At 40.8% G+C, this 15127-nt stretch overlaps 1 protein-coding gene across 11 annotated transcripts in view; it reads right to left on the bottom strand.

Moving 5' to 3' along the window:
- The window catches only part of RAPGEF6 (Rap guanine nucleotide exchange factor 6), a 124491-nt gene extending 109549 nt beyond the window's left edge, over nt 1–14942 (bottom strand). For 6 of the 11 annotated variants that reach the window (XM_042014657.1, XM_042014655.1, XM_042014650.1 and 3 more), the window contains exon 1: nt 14807–14940. In XM_042014657.1, the coding sequence (XP_041870591.1) occupies nt 14807–14875 (69 nt within the window). In that variant the 5' untranslated portion in view covers nt 14876–14940. Of the gene's footprint in view, nt 1–14806 lie in introns of all 11 variants that reach the window. The other 5 variants (XM_042014660.1, XM_042014658.1, XM_042014653.1 and 2 more) reach the window with 3 other exon arrangements.
- Nucleotides 14943–15127: the final 185 nt, after the last annotated feature.

Consider the following 15127-nt stretch of genomic DNA (forward strand, 5'->3'; position numbering starts at 1 on the left):
CCAGGCATCCAGCTTCACAAAGTGCAACAAACTTCATGACTAACATCCACAGAACTATAGATGATGCCAAGGAACTGCCTCCTCCACCTCCATACTAAAATCAAACACTTACTAATTGATAACACGTGAGACACAGGCTCCTTCAGCTGGGTTGTAGTATATGAGATGACACAGAAGCCTCTTCTTCTCCAATGAGCCATTCAATCCTTAAGCAGACCAAAAACTTTAGAGGTTACAATCAGCTTTGACTACAAAAATCAAAACAAGCCAATTCTACCTTTCTCATCCTAGGAAACCATGATCAACACAATTTGTAATGCAACACACCAGAGATTCCTCCAGCCTCTTGCTCCTCCAGTGTTAGCCAACCACAACCTCTATGGAAGTACAACAAACCCACTTTTAAATGAATCAAGGATCTCACCTAAAAATAAGATTTCTGTTTTAAGAGAGCAATACTACCATTATTTACTGATGATGAAAAAAAAACGAAACAAAAAACCCAAACAACTAATATTAAACTCTAAGCTTAATCTGAGCAAAGTTGGATTTATTAGCAGTGTTGCAATGCCTTCCTTTAATATGCCAACTTTTGACTCATCAGCTCACATTAAAAGAGAGGATCCACACAGGGAGATGAAAGGCAATGTCTGGACACAGCAGCAGAATGCTGCAACAAATATTACACCACCACGATCTCTCGGACAGTCATGCCTGTGACTGCAACCACGGAGAACACACACTCGAGATCCCAGTCCCCCCAACACAGGAGAAACGGAAGGATCCAGTATCGCAGCTCAGACATTTTACACAATTACACTGAAAATTAAGACATCTCTGTTGTGTGTTTTCTTGGAAAGCTGTGCATTTAGAGTGTCTCAGCCTCCCACTCAGGCAGCTGGTCCATTGCAGCACTGACCAAGTACACTCTGTCCAAGGGCTAGAAGGAATGAACCTGTTATCTAAGGCTTCTCACTTTATTACATTAGCATTCAAAACCGTGAAAGCTATGTAATTATATTTCATATAAAAATACATTTTAAAAAAACGTTCTACTAGAGTCAAACTAGAGCTTGGGAAAAATCAAAGCAATATTACTATTCGCCATACGAAACACTGAAGTCCATGACCTCCAGATTTTACAAAGCCAGATTTGCTGCATTTGAGAGACCCAAACTAAACGCAAAGGAAATTCTCAATTTTTCTTAAAAACATGGTTGTACTCAGCTCTGATAGGTTATGAAGCACCTGTTACCTACAGGTCTGCTATACTCCATAATCACCTTCATCTACATAATGTGAACAGAGGGGAAACAAAACAGAAAAAAGTTCCTCTCTTTAGCCATGGACTTCACCAGGAAATGTACCCCAATGCCTCAGGAATTGGGCTGAAGTGGTAGGATGGTAGGCCAGATACACAAGATAAGAGATCGTTTCTAATGATCACACCAGCTGGATGATACCCTTTAATCCCTGCACGTCTGTTTGGAAGAACCAGAACAAGAAGACACTGACAGGCATCTTGTAAGTCACCTATAACGGCATCTGTAGAGGAGTTTGTTGAAGGAAGCCTTTCTATCCAACACAAGGGAAGCAGTAAATGTGTTTAACAGGAGGTCAGCAGTCTGACATAGGACTGCCAGTTTCCTTCCTACTTCAAATGGGAAACAGGAACAGAAACTTCTTCTGCAACAGTTGGAAAGAACAATTTTACTCAGCCAAATCAACACAGCCTACTGGAGGCTGGACATGTTACAAAGAACCCTGAAAATGCAGGATCAAGTAAATGAGATTTAGTAGAATAACCTCCCCACAGTATCTAGTGGCCATTGGCATGCACAACTCTTTGTGACAAGAGCATCATAAAGCTCCCAAAATTGAAGTGGAACAAAAACAGTACCATCACCTTTCAACACTAAACCCATGATACAGTTTACAAAGACAAACCTCGCTCCTCAGCTCCCTCAAATACAAACTGCCAAAGTAAAAAACATAACAACAGCTCTGGAACTCTCTCTTTATAGGAATTTATATTTGGCCACAAGGCCAAACTGTATGTGCCTGCAACACAACACACCACCACAGGAATTCCTTCCCTCCAGACCAACAGGACCAACATTCAAGGTTCATTAATGATCAGTCTTTGAAGGACGGACTGCTTAAATGTCAATGCTTTAATCAGGCACAAAAAGATTACAAAGAGAGCATCCCTTAAGGCAGTTATTTTTGTTCCATTCATCAAGAATTTGCTACACTCCTGACATGCTAAAAGCTAACCAATAATTAGCAGAGCTAAGGAACCTCAAGAAACCAGATGCAGAATGCTAACTAATTTGTGCATGCTTCCCTGAACTCAGGGTATTTCCAAAAATACTGCATTGAAATCATCAAAAGAGGAAGAAGGGTGTATCACAGTACCATCAAACAAAGGAAAACACTCTATATTTTAAGCCTGGAGCCATTGCAACAAGAAGACCTCCAAATTTTAGAAACAGCTTGTCTGGCAATACCAACATGAGCAGAATTCTTTTATGGCAATATCGGGCCTCTTACAAGGAAGGGCATCAAAGCCCTGGACAGACTTTATCAAGCTAATCTCAATACACTTCTCAACAAAAACTCATTTCGCACATGCCTGGCAAAGTGTTTTGCACTTCCCTGCCAACTGGAAGCTTATCTGGAATGGTCCTGAGAAGTGTGCAGCTTCTTTGCCAGTGACAAGACCACCACAAGCCACCTTTTAATGCCAAGGGACTCACTTCCATCTGAAGACTGCCAGCTTTTTACATTCTTGGGATAGGAGGATCAGCCATTGCACACCAGGGTTATTAGACAGAGCCATGTAGTAAACAGCAGCAGTGTGTGATCAGTGCACTCAGCAGCACAGCAGGGATGTCAGACAGCTGCTTACAGATGTTTGGCTTCCTCGCTTCTGCTCCTCAGAAACGGGGCTGCCCACAAGCGGGCAAAACCTGGGCACAGGCACCTCAGTTTCCTCTCACAGCGCACATACACACAAGTTCCTTAAGGCTACTACTCTCTTACTATTTATTTTCACTGTAGACAAATATCCAGCTCTCCTTACACAACGTGACATAAGAAACAGTTTATTAAAATAAACATTACAGAGAACTCCTCTCTGAAGCTTATACAAAATAAGTTTGGGTATACTGCCTGAGGAGATTTTCTTTTGAAAAAAATTTTTTTTTATAGTTACCTTTTTATTCACTACAGTGTTTTGCAGCTTTAATACTGTTTCTGTGAGGAATTTACCACCTACACATCCTGACTGCTTATCCTCCACCCTTTGCATTTTGGAGAACAAAAGCAGAAAAGAAATGTGTTTTTTTCCATTTGGCAACTTTTCTGAATGCCAAGTATAACTTGCAGTTCTCTCCCACCTCCTTCCACACCCTTTTCTGGCCCTTTTTCACTATTCTAGTATCTCAAAGTTCCTATTGCAAGGTCAGTAACAAGGCACTAGGCTCATCTTTTAGGTCAGATTAAGCATTGAAAAACACACTCTTACTACCTAATCAGTCCATGAAATAAGTTTTTTAAATTCAGATACTACAATAAGAAATAGCTTTGTAGAAAAATATTACATTACACATTTAAACTTTAATTCATACATAAAAACTTTTAGTTAAATTATCACTCCACAGAGGAAACTAAGTGCATGACCGTACTTCACAGGGAAAAGTATATACTAAAGGAAGTAAGTTCCAATAAAAAATTTCAAGACTTCACCATAATTTCTGGTTTTACTCTCAGGGCTGTCACAGCTGTCAATAAAATGAAAAAACAGTTTTTCAGGAACAGTAGAAGCAAGGACAGGAAAAGTAATCTTGGAGCAATAACTCTTCACATGCTCCTTGGCAGATCACTGGGAACAGCCACCCTGATACACTCTAACTCCACTTGCTCCTTTAACAGGGTTTATATGAAGCAGAAGTCATATTACCTTCTGGGAAGAACCAAACCAATCTTATCTTGGAAAGTTACAGGTATGAGTTTAGTTGTCCCCAGATTTCCATGTTTGCAGGCTGGGGAACAGAGAGGAAACACTGCAGGCACCACCTGCCCACTGGCACCAGCTGCGGCTCACAAGGTCCCCACAGCTGTTCTGGAGCACTGAGTGTCTTCTGTGACAACAATGGGCAGAAATTTGAGTCATTTTTCAGCCCCCTACAAGCTAAATTTACCACCACCTTACCATCACAGTTTAGAGAATTAGGCCTTGAAATATCTGATCAATACTAATGTATGACCTAGTCTGCACAATCACATCTGCTGAGTCCTATATCCTGCATTTAGTGTGAAGATTATCATGAAACAAGCTGCTGTGATCTCTGGGTTTTAGTTACAGTTACTTTGGCCGACAGCTTGAAAAATCTCTAAATACTGTCTGTATAAGTTTCTAGTACACTCTGAACCACACAGTGAAAACAGTGAGCTTGTTTTACAATCATCTCTCCAACACAAAAGCCTTGCTGACAACTATATAATCAGTCCAGAAAACCCCAGAACCACTGAGTGAATCTTCTAAAGACCTTCTTGGAACAAAATATAAAGAGTAGAAAGGATGTGCAGCCCTCTTAGGACATCCTAACATCCCCCTGAAAGCCTGAACAGAGACAGGGGCTGCAAAACAAACACCTCAAGGCAGATACAGGACAGCATCAATATCAGACACCAAACTTTCTGAACAAGATGAAGGAAAAGGGACGGAGACTTGGAGAAGACTTTGTGCTTTGAGAATAACTTCATAGGCAGATTAAGAACTTGATGAATTCTAGAGATGTTTGGTTAAATAGTCTTACCTACACTCACACCAGATTCTCAAATTCCTTCAACCAGCCAGCACTGAACCAAAAGGCACAATGTTAATGAAATCTGTGCTTGAGAATCACTCTGTATTAGGATTGCAACAGCAGCAGAAGCTTTAAAAAAGAAAACAAAAAAGCAATAAAAAGAGATCAAACCATGCCTGGACAACAGGGGCTTCAGACAAAGCTGCTCCTACACATACCAGACTCTGGGTGAATTAAAGAATGACACGAAGTTCTTCTCCTAGGTAACAAGTGACAGGATGTGAGAAAATGACCTCAAGCTGCACCAGAGGACATTTAGCTTGGATATTAGGAAAACTTTTTTCATGGAAAGGGCTGTCAAGCATTGGAACAGACTGCTCAGGGTGGTGGAAGAGTCACCATCCCTGGAAGCATTCAAAATAACTGTGTGAACAAGGCACTTAAGGACATGGATTAGTGGTAAACACGATGTTGCTGCTGGGTTCACGGTTGGACTTGATCTTGGAGGTCTTTTCCAAACTTAGTGATTCTGTGATTCTGTAAAAATACTCAAGAGCATTTCCTTTAGGCTGAGGACAGCTCTTCCAGAGGGAAGACACCGATGCCTGCCATCACCAATCAGGAAAAGTTCCTCCCCCCAGGTCTGAGAGCAGAATTCCTGCAAGCACCTCTGACCTATCTTGCTCTGCAGAGCCATCAACACACACAGATTGCGATCATCTTCTTTCCTCTCATACAAGAGTCATACATGTAAGAGTGCCTTAGAATATAATTTCCTTTAAAATCCTTATTGTACCTATATCTTGGAGAAAAGATATCTAAAAATTATATACACAAGGTGTGCAGCAGACACCCACACATAAACAGGTGCATAGACCAGTCACAGAAAGCAAGAGACACCGACACACAAATTACAAAGCCAAAATGTTTTGCTACCACTTTTGCTGTGGCCTTACTTCCTTCAAATGAACCCCAACGTGCAGAGGCAAGTTGGTTTAGGCAACAGCCTCTGACGTTTTTGTGTAACTACACACAAGAGATACAACATAACCATTACACTTAAGTAGGATGTTCGGATTCAACAATTCCACCAAGACTTAGACACAAGAAATGCTGGAAGGCAGCAGCTGTGCTCATCAGCTCCATTCATTCTTCACTGGTCCTGTGCAGGGACAAGAGCTGGGTTCAATAATCCTTGTGGATCCCTTTCAACTTAGGATGTTTTTTGATTCTAATACAATTCCTCAAGTTCCCCATGGTTAACTTGTAGCTCTTTCTCAGCTAGACCCAACTGCACTCACATTTCTTCATGTAAACTGGACTAGCACTGGGAATAGGTACACCACATGTTCAAAAAGGCTGAGCCACTGCTTTAAAATATCCACTCACTTGTATCCCATAACAGAACCACATTCTTGCTCACCACTTCATTTCAGTGAATCAGAATTGGAAATTACATGCAGGAGACAAACAAGGATGGCAGAACAGCTTTTTACCTTGTGATGTGTAACTCAGTGACTCACTACACACAAACCCTCAACTTTCTGCAAACAATGCCAATACACATGAACCACTGTCCACAGGGTTTTTAGTGCACTGTAATTTCATCTCCTTTTTAATACATCTATGTTCTGGTGAGCAGACTTTACACTAGATGAAGGAATTTTCATTAGTCATGGCCCAAGAGCAGAATGAAACATGCAGGAAGAAAGGGCCAGGGCAGGTAACTTAGAATAACCCTTCCAATTCTGCGCAGAGAACCAAACAGCATCACTTGTCACAGACACAAAACATCTGTACACTTCTGCTCTTCCAAGGTGAGACACTGGAACATGGATGCCCCATCCCTGGAAGTTTTCAAGGCCAGGTTGGACTGGGCTTAGCGCAGCCTGGTCTAGTGGAAGGTGTCCCTGCCCATGACAGGGGGTTGGAAAAGGAGGGTCTTTAAGACCCCTTCCAATCCAAACCATTATGTGATTCTGTGACAAAGAGGTGAAAGGCTCCACTGCACAGTATCAGCACAAGGAGAGGCTAAGGCATGCCAACCATTCTTCCCAGAGGGTGACAAGATGTTTGGCTTAGAGACACAGCTGTGAGTGACCACTACAAACAAAAACCCTACAGTCTACCCATACCAGGAAAAGCAGCAGCAACACAGTCCCAAGGACCCTTCAGAGAACCATATTTAAAGAAGGTATTTCAGAAACCAACATGATCCCAACCAGTTTTAACAACGCTGCTCCAAGCCAATCACAGAGACACTTACAGGAGCAATGTCCATGACTTTACACCGCAATGATAGAAGCATCAAATACTCATTTAACCAATGAAGAAGCCCTGATCATCCCTCAGCTGCCAGGGAGATCAGATACCACAAAGTCACAGCTATTAGATGGAACAATCCTATGCATGTTCCACCTACACAAGGTGATGAACACTGAATGTTCAGTCTAATTTACTTCCCAGAATTTTTATTAAAAGTTTGCTTTCCTTGGCATTTCATTTTTTGTGGGTTTGGTTTTGACTTTTTTTTTTTTAAACAGCTGTGGTTCACAACGATCTTCCAAAAATAATTAACAAATTATATACACCTACTCCAAGGCAACTTAAACATCACAATGTTTCCCTGTCTCCATCACAGTTTGTTTTACTCCTTTCACCCCTGCCCAAATTTTCCTTTCCAGGACAGTGCTCAACATCCTTACCCACAAAACAGGTTAATATGGACACAGACTCTAAAAAATCAAAACACTCACCCATCCCAAAACACTCATGCTGATTTTCTCTACTTTTTTAATATTACGTTTTTTTGAACAAGGAAACTTTGTTAGACAGACTCTAAATTTCAGAAAAATCTTGTCAATGTCACTTCAGTAAAGCCAGTAAATGTAGTCAAAACTCAAGCAGTTCCCTGAAACCTGATTTATTTCATTGGAACCACAAATCAATGTCTGACTGAAGTCAACAGGCTTTACTGTTAGGAAAGCTGGAAAAAATACTTATTTCTGAGAACTACCAGCAGAGTTTCCTTGCAGGTATTCCAACCAGACAATAGCTGCAGAACAGCCAAACCAGATCCCGCCTCTGTGAACAAGGTACCTTGTCCAAGACTTAACATAATGTTATTTATGTCTCTTAAGACATAAATAATCCAAAGACTAACATGAGCAACACCTTCAGGCTTGCTGATGAGAGCACAACAACAACAAACTCAAAAAAATGTTCAAAAACGAGCAAAAAACCTTGCTAAGACAGATATTGAAGCCCATATAGCTGGGTATTTACATATATTAACATTTGTTAAAGCTGGTAAATGTTCCAGTATTGTATTTTGGTTTATTTGAAACAGCAGATGGATTTTATTTTTTATGTCCACCTAATTTAGGGCTGATTTCAACTTCAGAAAGCGTGTTGTACTTAAGGCTCCAGGTAGTGATGATCTGAATTATTTGGATACTGATATACGCCACGTTGTTGAGTACCTCTGGCCAATAATTCAACTGTATGTCATGAGCACGGAACTGCGTCCACATAGCAATGAAAACGTAAAAAAACCAAACACAACTGATTTTAAAGTAAGATTTTGTAAATTCAAAGTCAATCCTATGATCAGTTACAGATTAAAGATGCTAATCAAGGTTCATTTCAATTATCCAGAGAAGAGATTTCACCCTGCCCAGTCTTGGGGAGGGGGACACCACATTTTACCCGCACTGGTTTTTCTGGGATGTTTAGGAAGACTGAACAACTACTACCAACGTGCGCCAATTGGTATTTATCTGAATCTTTGGAATAAAAGATAAAAATACATCTGTCAAAGAACATCACTCTTGATCACCTCAGAAAACAAGGTGCAAACACAAAGTTTATGAAAATTAATTATCAAGCAGCACCTATTGAGGTAAAACAACAGTTTGCATGCTTGGCTTTTTTTATTACAGGAAAACCACAGATCTAATTGAGATGTTAAGAAATAGAATAAGAGACAACTATGTTAAGAAATAGAATTAAGAGACAACTACCTACCTAAAGCACAAGACAAAATAGAGGAAAATCTAAACACTAAAAACTTCCTAACCCATCAAGCTGACAGGTGAAGAGACACTGTTTTCCCAAAGCTTTGAGGCTTGTTGGACAATCCTCCAGGATTGTCAGTGCTGTATTTACCATGAGCTTAAATACATTAATTTAATGAGCAGCTGGGAAAAAAAAATGTAGTTTTGTTTTACCTTCAACTCAAAGCTATGTGGCGGGGAAGCGCAGAAGGAAGAAAGAAGGTTTATGACTGTTTCACTAAAAGTAGTAAGAATTTCAACTTCATTAACACAGAAACTATAGTCTGCTTTCGAATAAGACTCAATCTTAAGAGGTGTCAGCCACCACTATGATCCTCAATGTGCCATTCCTCATGTACCTCTGTTCTGAACTTTGGTTTGAGTAGGTGGCTATAAAAAAGCTTTACAACTCATTTTATTTAAAGAGACTAATCTAATATTTAAGTAACCCTCACAAGTCTAGGTCTTTCCTAGTCCTAGCAAGATGCTGATGGAATAATGTGTCAATGAAATGCATGCACTCTCAACGTCTTTCTCTAAAGCTGCAGTTACTCAACATTCTTGTCCATGAAAAAATTTTTGTGCACGTGATTTTTCAATCATACTGACCATAAATAAAACTGTAACTGTTGCCTTCACAGAACTATTTATAAATTATTCATATTACAAGGTTTTATGTTTTTCTAACTGTAAAAGATAATTGTTGCCCTATGAGCACAGAAAGGCTATCTGCACAGGGTACACAAGGACCCAGGAAGGAATTCGTTAGCAATAAATTGCAGGCATGTTAGCACGTGTTCCTATCACTTTGGTTATCACCAGTGATAACTAATTTTTCCACTTTAAAGGTCTTTTCCAGCTTCCCAACATAGTCACATGCCAAGAGCAGCCCAAGTCTCTGCATGGTGAGAGACTAAAGTTATGTAGCACTGGTCAGTGCATCTTTGATCAAGTTTTCAGGAGATTCTCTGGCAAAGATACTAAAGCAGAAAGACACAGAACAATCTCAAGGATTTTACAACAGTTGGCTGCTCCTCATCTTCAGTTTGAGCTTCAGAACTGTTACCTGCATGACAAAGTCTTACAAAGTGTCACCTATAAAAGAACAGATCACCAAAAATTGGGAATGAAAGTGTAAGACAGAGGTTAGGTAGTAGAAAATTATGACAGGAGTCAGGTTTCCATCACTCCTCTGTCCCTGTTTTGGAGGCCCACATACTAACAGTAAGGGGTTTTTACTAAATAGAAACTAGCATCTGCATCTTCATTTAACACAAATTTCTTTTGGCTTTACAATAACTGCAAGCATCTCCACTTTTGTGGTGACTCTACAATTCTAATTACTTTCAAAGGCTATCCAAAACCAACACCCTTGATACAGTTACACTCCTAAAAGCTCACCTCAGATTATAGAAACAATAGATTTTAACAATGGTTAATCCCATTTCACCTACCAAATTTTGAGAAAATTATTAATAAGATGAAAAAAAACACTTCGAAATACCAGTTATTTCTGGAAACAAGAAGCAGATGTTCTCCTCTGTTTGGCTCAGCTGTGCTACAGTACAAGAGTGCCTTTGTTATGCTGTCAGCAATAATTTATTTTATTTATTACAGCTATTTTATAATGCCCATCAATGTACTATTTGTGCATGATTTACATTCACGCAGATCTATTTCTCTATATCTAAGCCATCAAGAAGCATCACATACACACTCCAAACAGCAGACCCTGTTATGAGAAAATTCTGCAAATTAGGTTTTTTCCTCTTTCCACTGTATTAATAAAAAGGGAACAGGAAGAGAAGACGGAATTAGTATTGCCAAATGAAGTCAAATTAACATTAATCAAGAACTACTGCAAGATGAAGTTAGGAAAATACAAGAGCTCTAAGTATAAACTCCAACTCTTTGAAGTCAAATAAAGGCAAAGCTTTCTGAACCACGAAAGTAAACACTGTCTAGAACAAAGTCATGAAGAACTAAAAAAGATACTATATTGGGAAAAGGTTCCATTAAAAATGGAAGAGAGCATGCTCATGGAGGAGAAGGAAAGACAAAGAAAAAGGAGCACAATCATTTGCTGTTTGGCCCTATCAACCACTGAGCCCTTATCTGTGGCAGCATGAACAACTCCTCTAAAGACCAAAATCAGAGCCTTTGTATGGATCTGGTAAGGAATTCTGGGCCTCAGAAAAAATTAAACCTTTAATGAGAGCACACACACGATGGCACAAGCATTCATCCTTCCCTCCTACTGCTTTGAACAAAGATTTTCTCCTATTAAAATATTTCCAAATTACTAATATCCCCACCTGTGACAAGCAACAGCAAAAACATTGCACAATAAATCCCGTATTTCCAAGCAAACACTGAAGGATCTGCATGTATAAACACTCACAGATTTACCACCCTGGGAGAAAAGTGCAAATATTAAAATATTAAACAAGTGTACAAAATCCTATTGTTTAAGTATAGGCATGATTTTTTTCAGACTAAGTATCCAACTACCGCCACAGTTTCCTCTGTCTGACTAGACAGAAGGGATGATTTGTTAGGATAATCTGTTATCAAAACTAACATCTGAGAGAAGCCTCACAAATTCTGCACTTTCAGGCCATACCTGAGAGACAGGTATACAGATTTATTTCCAGTGTCAGCACAGGGTCACAGGCCATCAGGGAACCAGCAAGATTTGACTAAATGGGACTCACTCAAATCCTAGAGCAGCATCTGCTACATAAACAGGCATCAATCCACTAGGAAACATTCTGGAACTCTTTCCACATGAGAAGTCACTTGCATCACATATGAACAATATGCACCTCCAATGATGGACCAAGGGAGAGAAAAGGGAGAGGAGAGGAAGCAAAATATTTGCCAGCCTTTGGTAGTTTCAAAGAAGATTCTAAACGGAGTAACACAACAGCAATTACATAAAAATGTACACATCATTAAATTTTTGCTACAATCCCTACAAATTCATCAAAATAATTCCCTCTGGCAAATAAATTAAAGATTGTAACATATGAAGTATCTGAGCAACAACAACTAAAAAAAAAAAAATCAAGTGTGTACATGCCTAATATGCATAACTTATACACTTTAACAATTAGCAAACATTGGAATGTTACCACAACACTGAAAACTTGCCCTAACTCATATTTTTCCAAACAAAAATATTTGTAGCATCAAGAACTAAAATACTTATTTGAGCAAGACACTGAGATAAATTTCAAAATAAGTAAATTACAAAAATATTTTAATATCTCCCTGCTTAGTTTTGTAGTTCTTAGAAATTAAAACATTTTGCCAAGAAAAAGATCTACAATTAAAATCATATGGATAATTGTACTACTTGTAAGCAAAATCTGGCATGTGGAGGGTTTATCTGTATTTTTCCAGAGACTACACAGATGACAGGAACAAAGCACCAGACCATGCTACTAATCAGCACAGCCCCAACCCTGTAATTTGTAATAAATACCCAGGTAAACTGCTCATATAAACTGCAGGAGCAGAAACAGAGAGAGGGGCAGAGAGGGACTGAAAGCGCCTGAAACTCATGTGGATGAGCAGCTTTTGCTTATCATAAAATACCAGTCATAGCTTGGGGAATTTGAGGGGGTTCCTGTACAAAAACGCAGCCCAAGTGCACAAGCAGCCCCGTGCAGCCGATTTTGTGTGGGAGGAGGTGATGATACCCTCCCACCAGAGTAGGAGGGGAGAAATGAAGCCACACTTTTTGTCTGTGTACAACTGGATACTTCAAGACAGGAGTCACCAGATCATTCATCCTGTGCAGGGACACCCAAAATTTGGGTATGATCCTAATGGCTGCACTAAGCAGGTTTCAGCTTCCCTGCCTCAAGTCTTGCAGCCTACAGAGGAAAGGGGATAAGCCAGGGTGTTGAGAATAAATAAATAAATAAAATTGCAGTGGCTTTCTCCAGTTCACTTATCACCCTATAGCCATCTGTCCTCACATCCCAGAGCAGATGTTTGGAAAATCTGTCAGCGTGACTGTGACAGGAGATTTCACGCTTTGTATCTGAGCAGGTAGCACAGATCCCCAGGTATACCCTGCTATCAAATTAGGGACAAGCTTTTCTTTCTAAATGTATGTAAACAAAAGCATCCCAAGAAAACAAAAGTGACTTGATTGTAATTATCTACTCAGCAACAGGCAGCAAGAACCGAGGACCCAACCCTGCCAAGTTTTAAGTACATGTGTAATTTTAATCACCAGTAGTCTCACTGTGCAGTGTCTCTAAAAGCCTGCCAAAACAGGGCCAAATAAACAAGGGAATTCAGATTTTTTAAAAATCATTTTAGAAGTACTATTACTTAGATTAGCAAAGATTAGATTTTTTTTTCCCGCAACTAAGATACCTTGGCAAATTCAAACTTGCATACAACCCTGATGTCACTCTCAATGGGAACCTACACAAATGCACACAAACCCACAAGCAGTCAGTCATGATATCTTACAGTTTAACACTACAAGGTTAAGTAAAATAATTATTTTAAGGCAATTTTTGCCTAAACTAGGTGATAACCATAAATAATTCCATGACAGCTGCTGGGAGAAAAATTGGGGATGCCTAAAAAAAGAACAAAAAGCCCTACACAGCCACAGAGGTTGGTACAGCAAGTAGGAGCGGTGGACAGAGGTTCTGGGCCAGGCCAGATTACCTGTTTCCCAAAGTCCAAGCCACGACAAGCCAGCATGGAATGCCAACTCATGAATGACACTTCTGTGATGAACCCAGTTGCCCAACACTGCAAGCCACACTAGCAAAGGAATTTTGCTAACTGAAGACTCCAGCTGAAGAGAAAGAAAGAAAGGTCTGAAGCAAGAGGGGAGTGCTAAAAATAAGGAAAAAAGAATGGACACAGAGACTACCTCATCATTAATTTAGAGACACAAGGAGGAATGTGTTGGATATCCCAAAGTGAGTAACCACTGGGACTGAACTTCTGTATTTCACTCACTAGGCTGACTTGAAAGGTAAATAGGGGGCTCTGTCCCGGTAGCATGTACTCCAGAGCAGCCTCTGAGCAGTTCCCTGAGTAGCCCTTCCATAACTAACTTATAAGGAAGACCAGGCAGGACATTTCTGTTATCCACTGAAGTATCAAGGGAGAACAGATGTTTCCCAGTCTCCAAGGGAAAAACTCAAGAGTGTATCACTTCACAGCACTAATTCTTGAGCACATTTAAAAAAAAAAAAAAAAAAAAACCACAGCAAGGGAAACAAATAAAGGAAGGCAAAGGGTAAGTAAGCAAACAAACTCCAATCAGACCTTCAACAAATGCAAATTATATCAAACTTACTTCATTATTAAGTTAATGCTCCATGACATTACCATTCCCAAAAATACAGGGCTGACTACAGACCGGCTTGTGGGCTTGTAGGGAAGGGACAGAGAAGGCAGTTAATTAGAAAATGCATTTTATTTTAGCTTACCAGCCTCACACATTTCTATACTCCCACTCACTGCAGAAACATCTTTATGAAGTCTGGGCAGCATAATTAGTTTGGTTTTGTTTAAATCTGCATCACCGTACAGGTAAGCAAAGACTTTCAGCTCCCTAACTTTTCCCATAAGTTTTGCATCACTTTATAAATATGCAATATTTTACTTTTCGGTGATCTACTTCTTCTTGTTCTTCTTCCAACAGCTGGCCCAAAGTACTTCATGAAGAGCCTTGTGCCTGTACCCAGTGTGTTACTGGGCGTTTAAACCACTGCTGGTCCCGAGAGGGCCAACTTTGGAGAAAAATAAATAAATAACCGAGCTCCAGACAGAAGTTTGTGCTCCAGGTCTATGTGCGCACCGCGGACCCCAGGCTGTCGGAACACGGATTTACGCAAAGGAAAAGTGAGAAAGTAAATAAAAAGACTCCCTGGGAAGAAGCCGGAGACGCCTTACCTCCGGAGTGCGCTCCGCGGGCTTCTTCCGCAGCGCCTGTTTGATCCTGGGCTCCACTGGGGCGCTCATCCTCCAGCCCTGCGCCCTCCGCCCCGCGGCGCCTCGAGAGCGGCCGGCGGGGCGCTGCCGCGGGGCGCGCCGCGATCACACCGGCGCGGCCCGCCGGGGCTCCCGCCCGGGCTCCGCCGCCCTCCGGCCCCGCAGGGAACGCGCCCCGAAACTTTCGCCGCGCTGGGGCCCGGCCGGGGAGCGGGAACGGACCGGGGGAGGCCGGGGCGGGAGAGGGACCGGGCGCGGTGCCCGCCGCCGGGCTGGCTGCTC

The sequence above is a fragment of the Corvus kubaryi genome, unplaced genomic scaffold (assembly GCF_017639235.1).
Source record: "Corvus kubaryi isolate FWS band 111438036 unplaced genomic scaffold, C.kubaryi_AGA036_p1.0 split2-37374, whole genome shotgun sequence".
Classification (NCBI taxonomy): domain Eukaryota; kingdom Metazoa; phylum Chordata; class Aves; order Passeriformes; family Corvidae; genus Corvus; species Corvus kubaryi.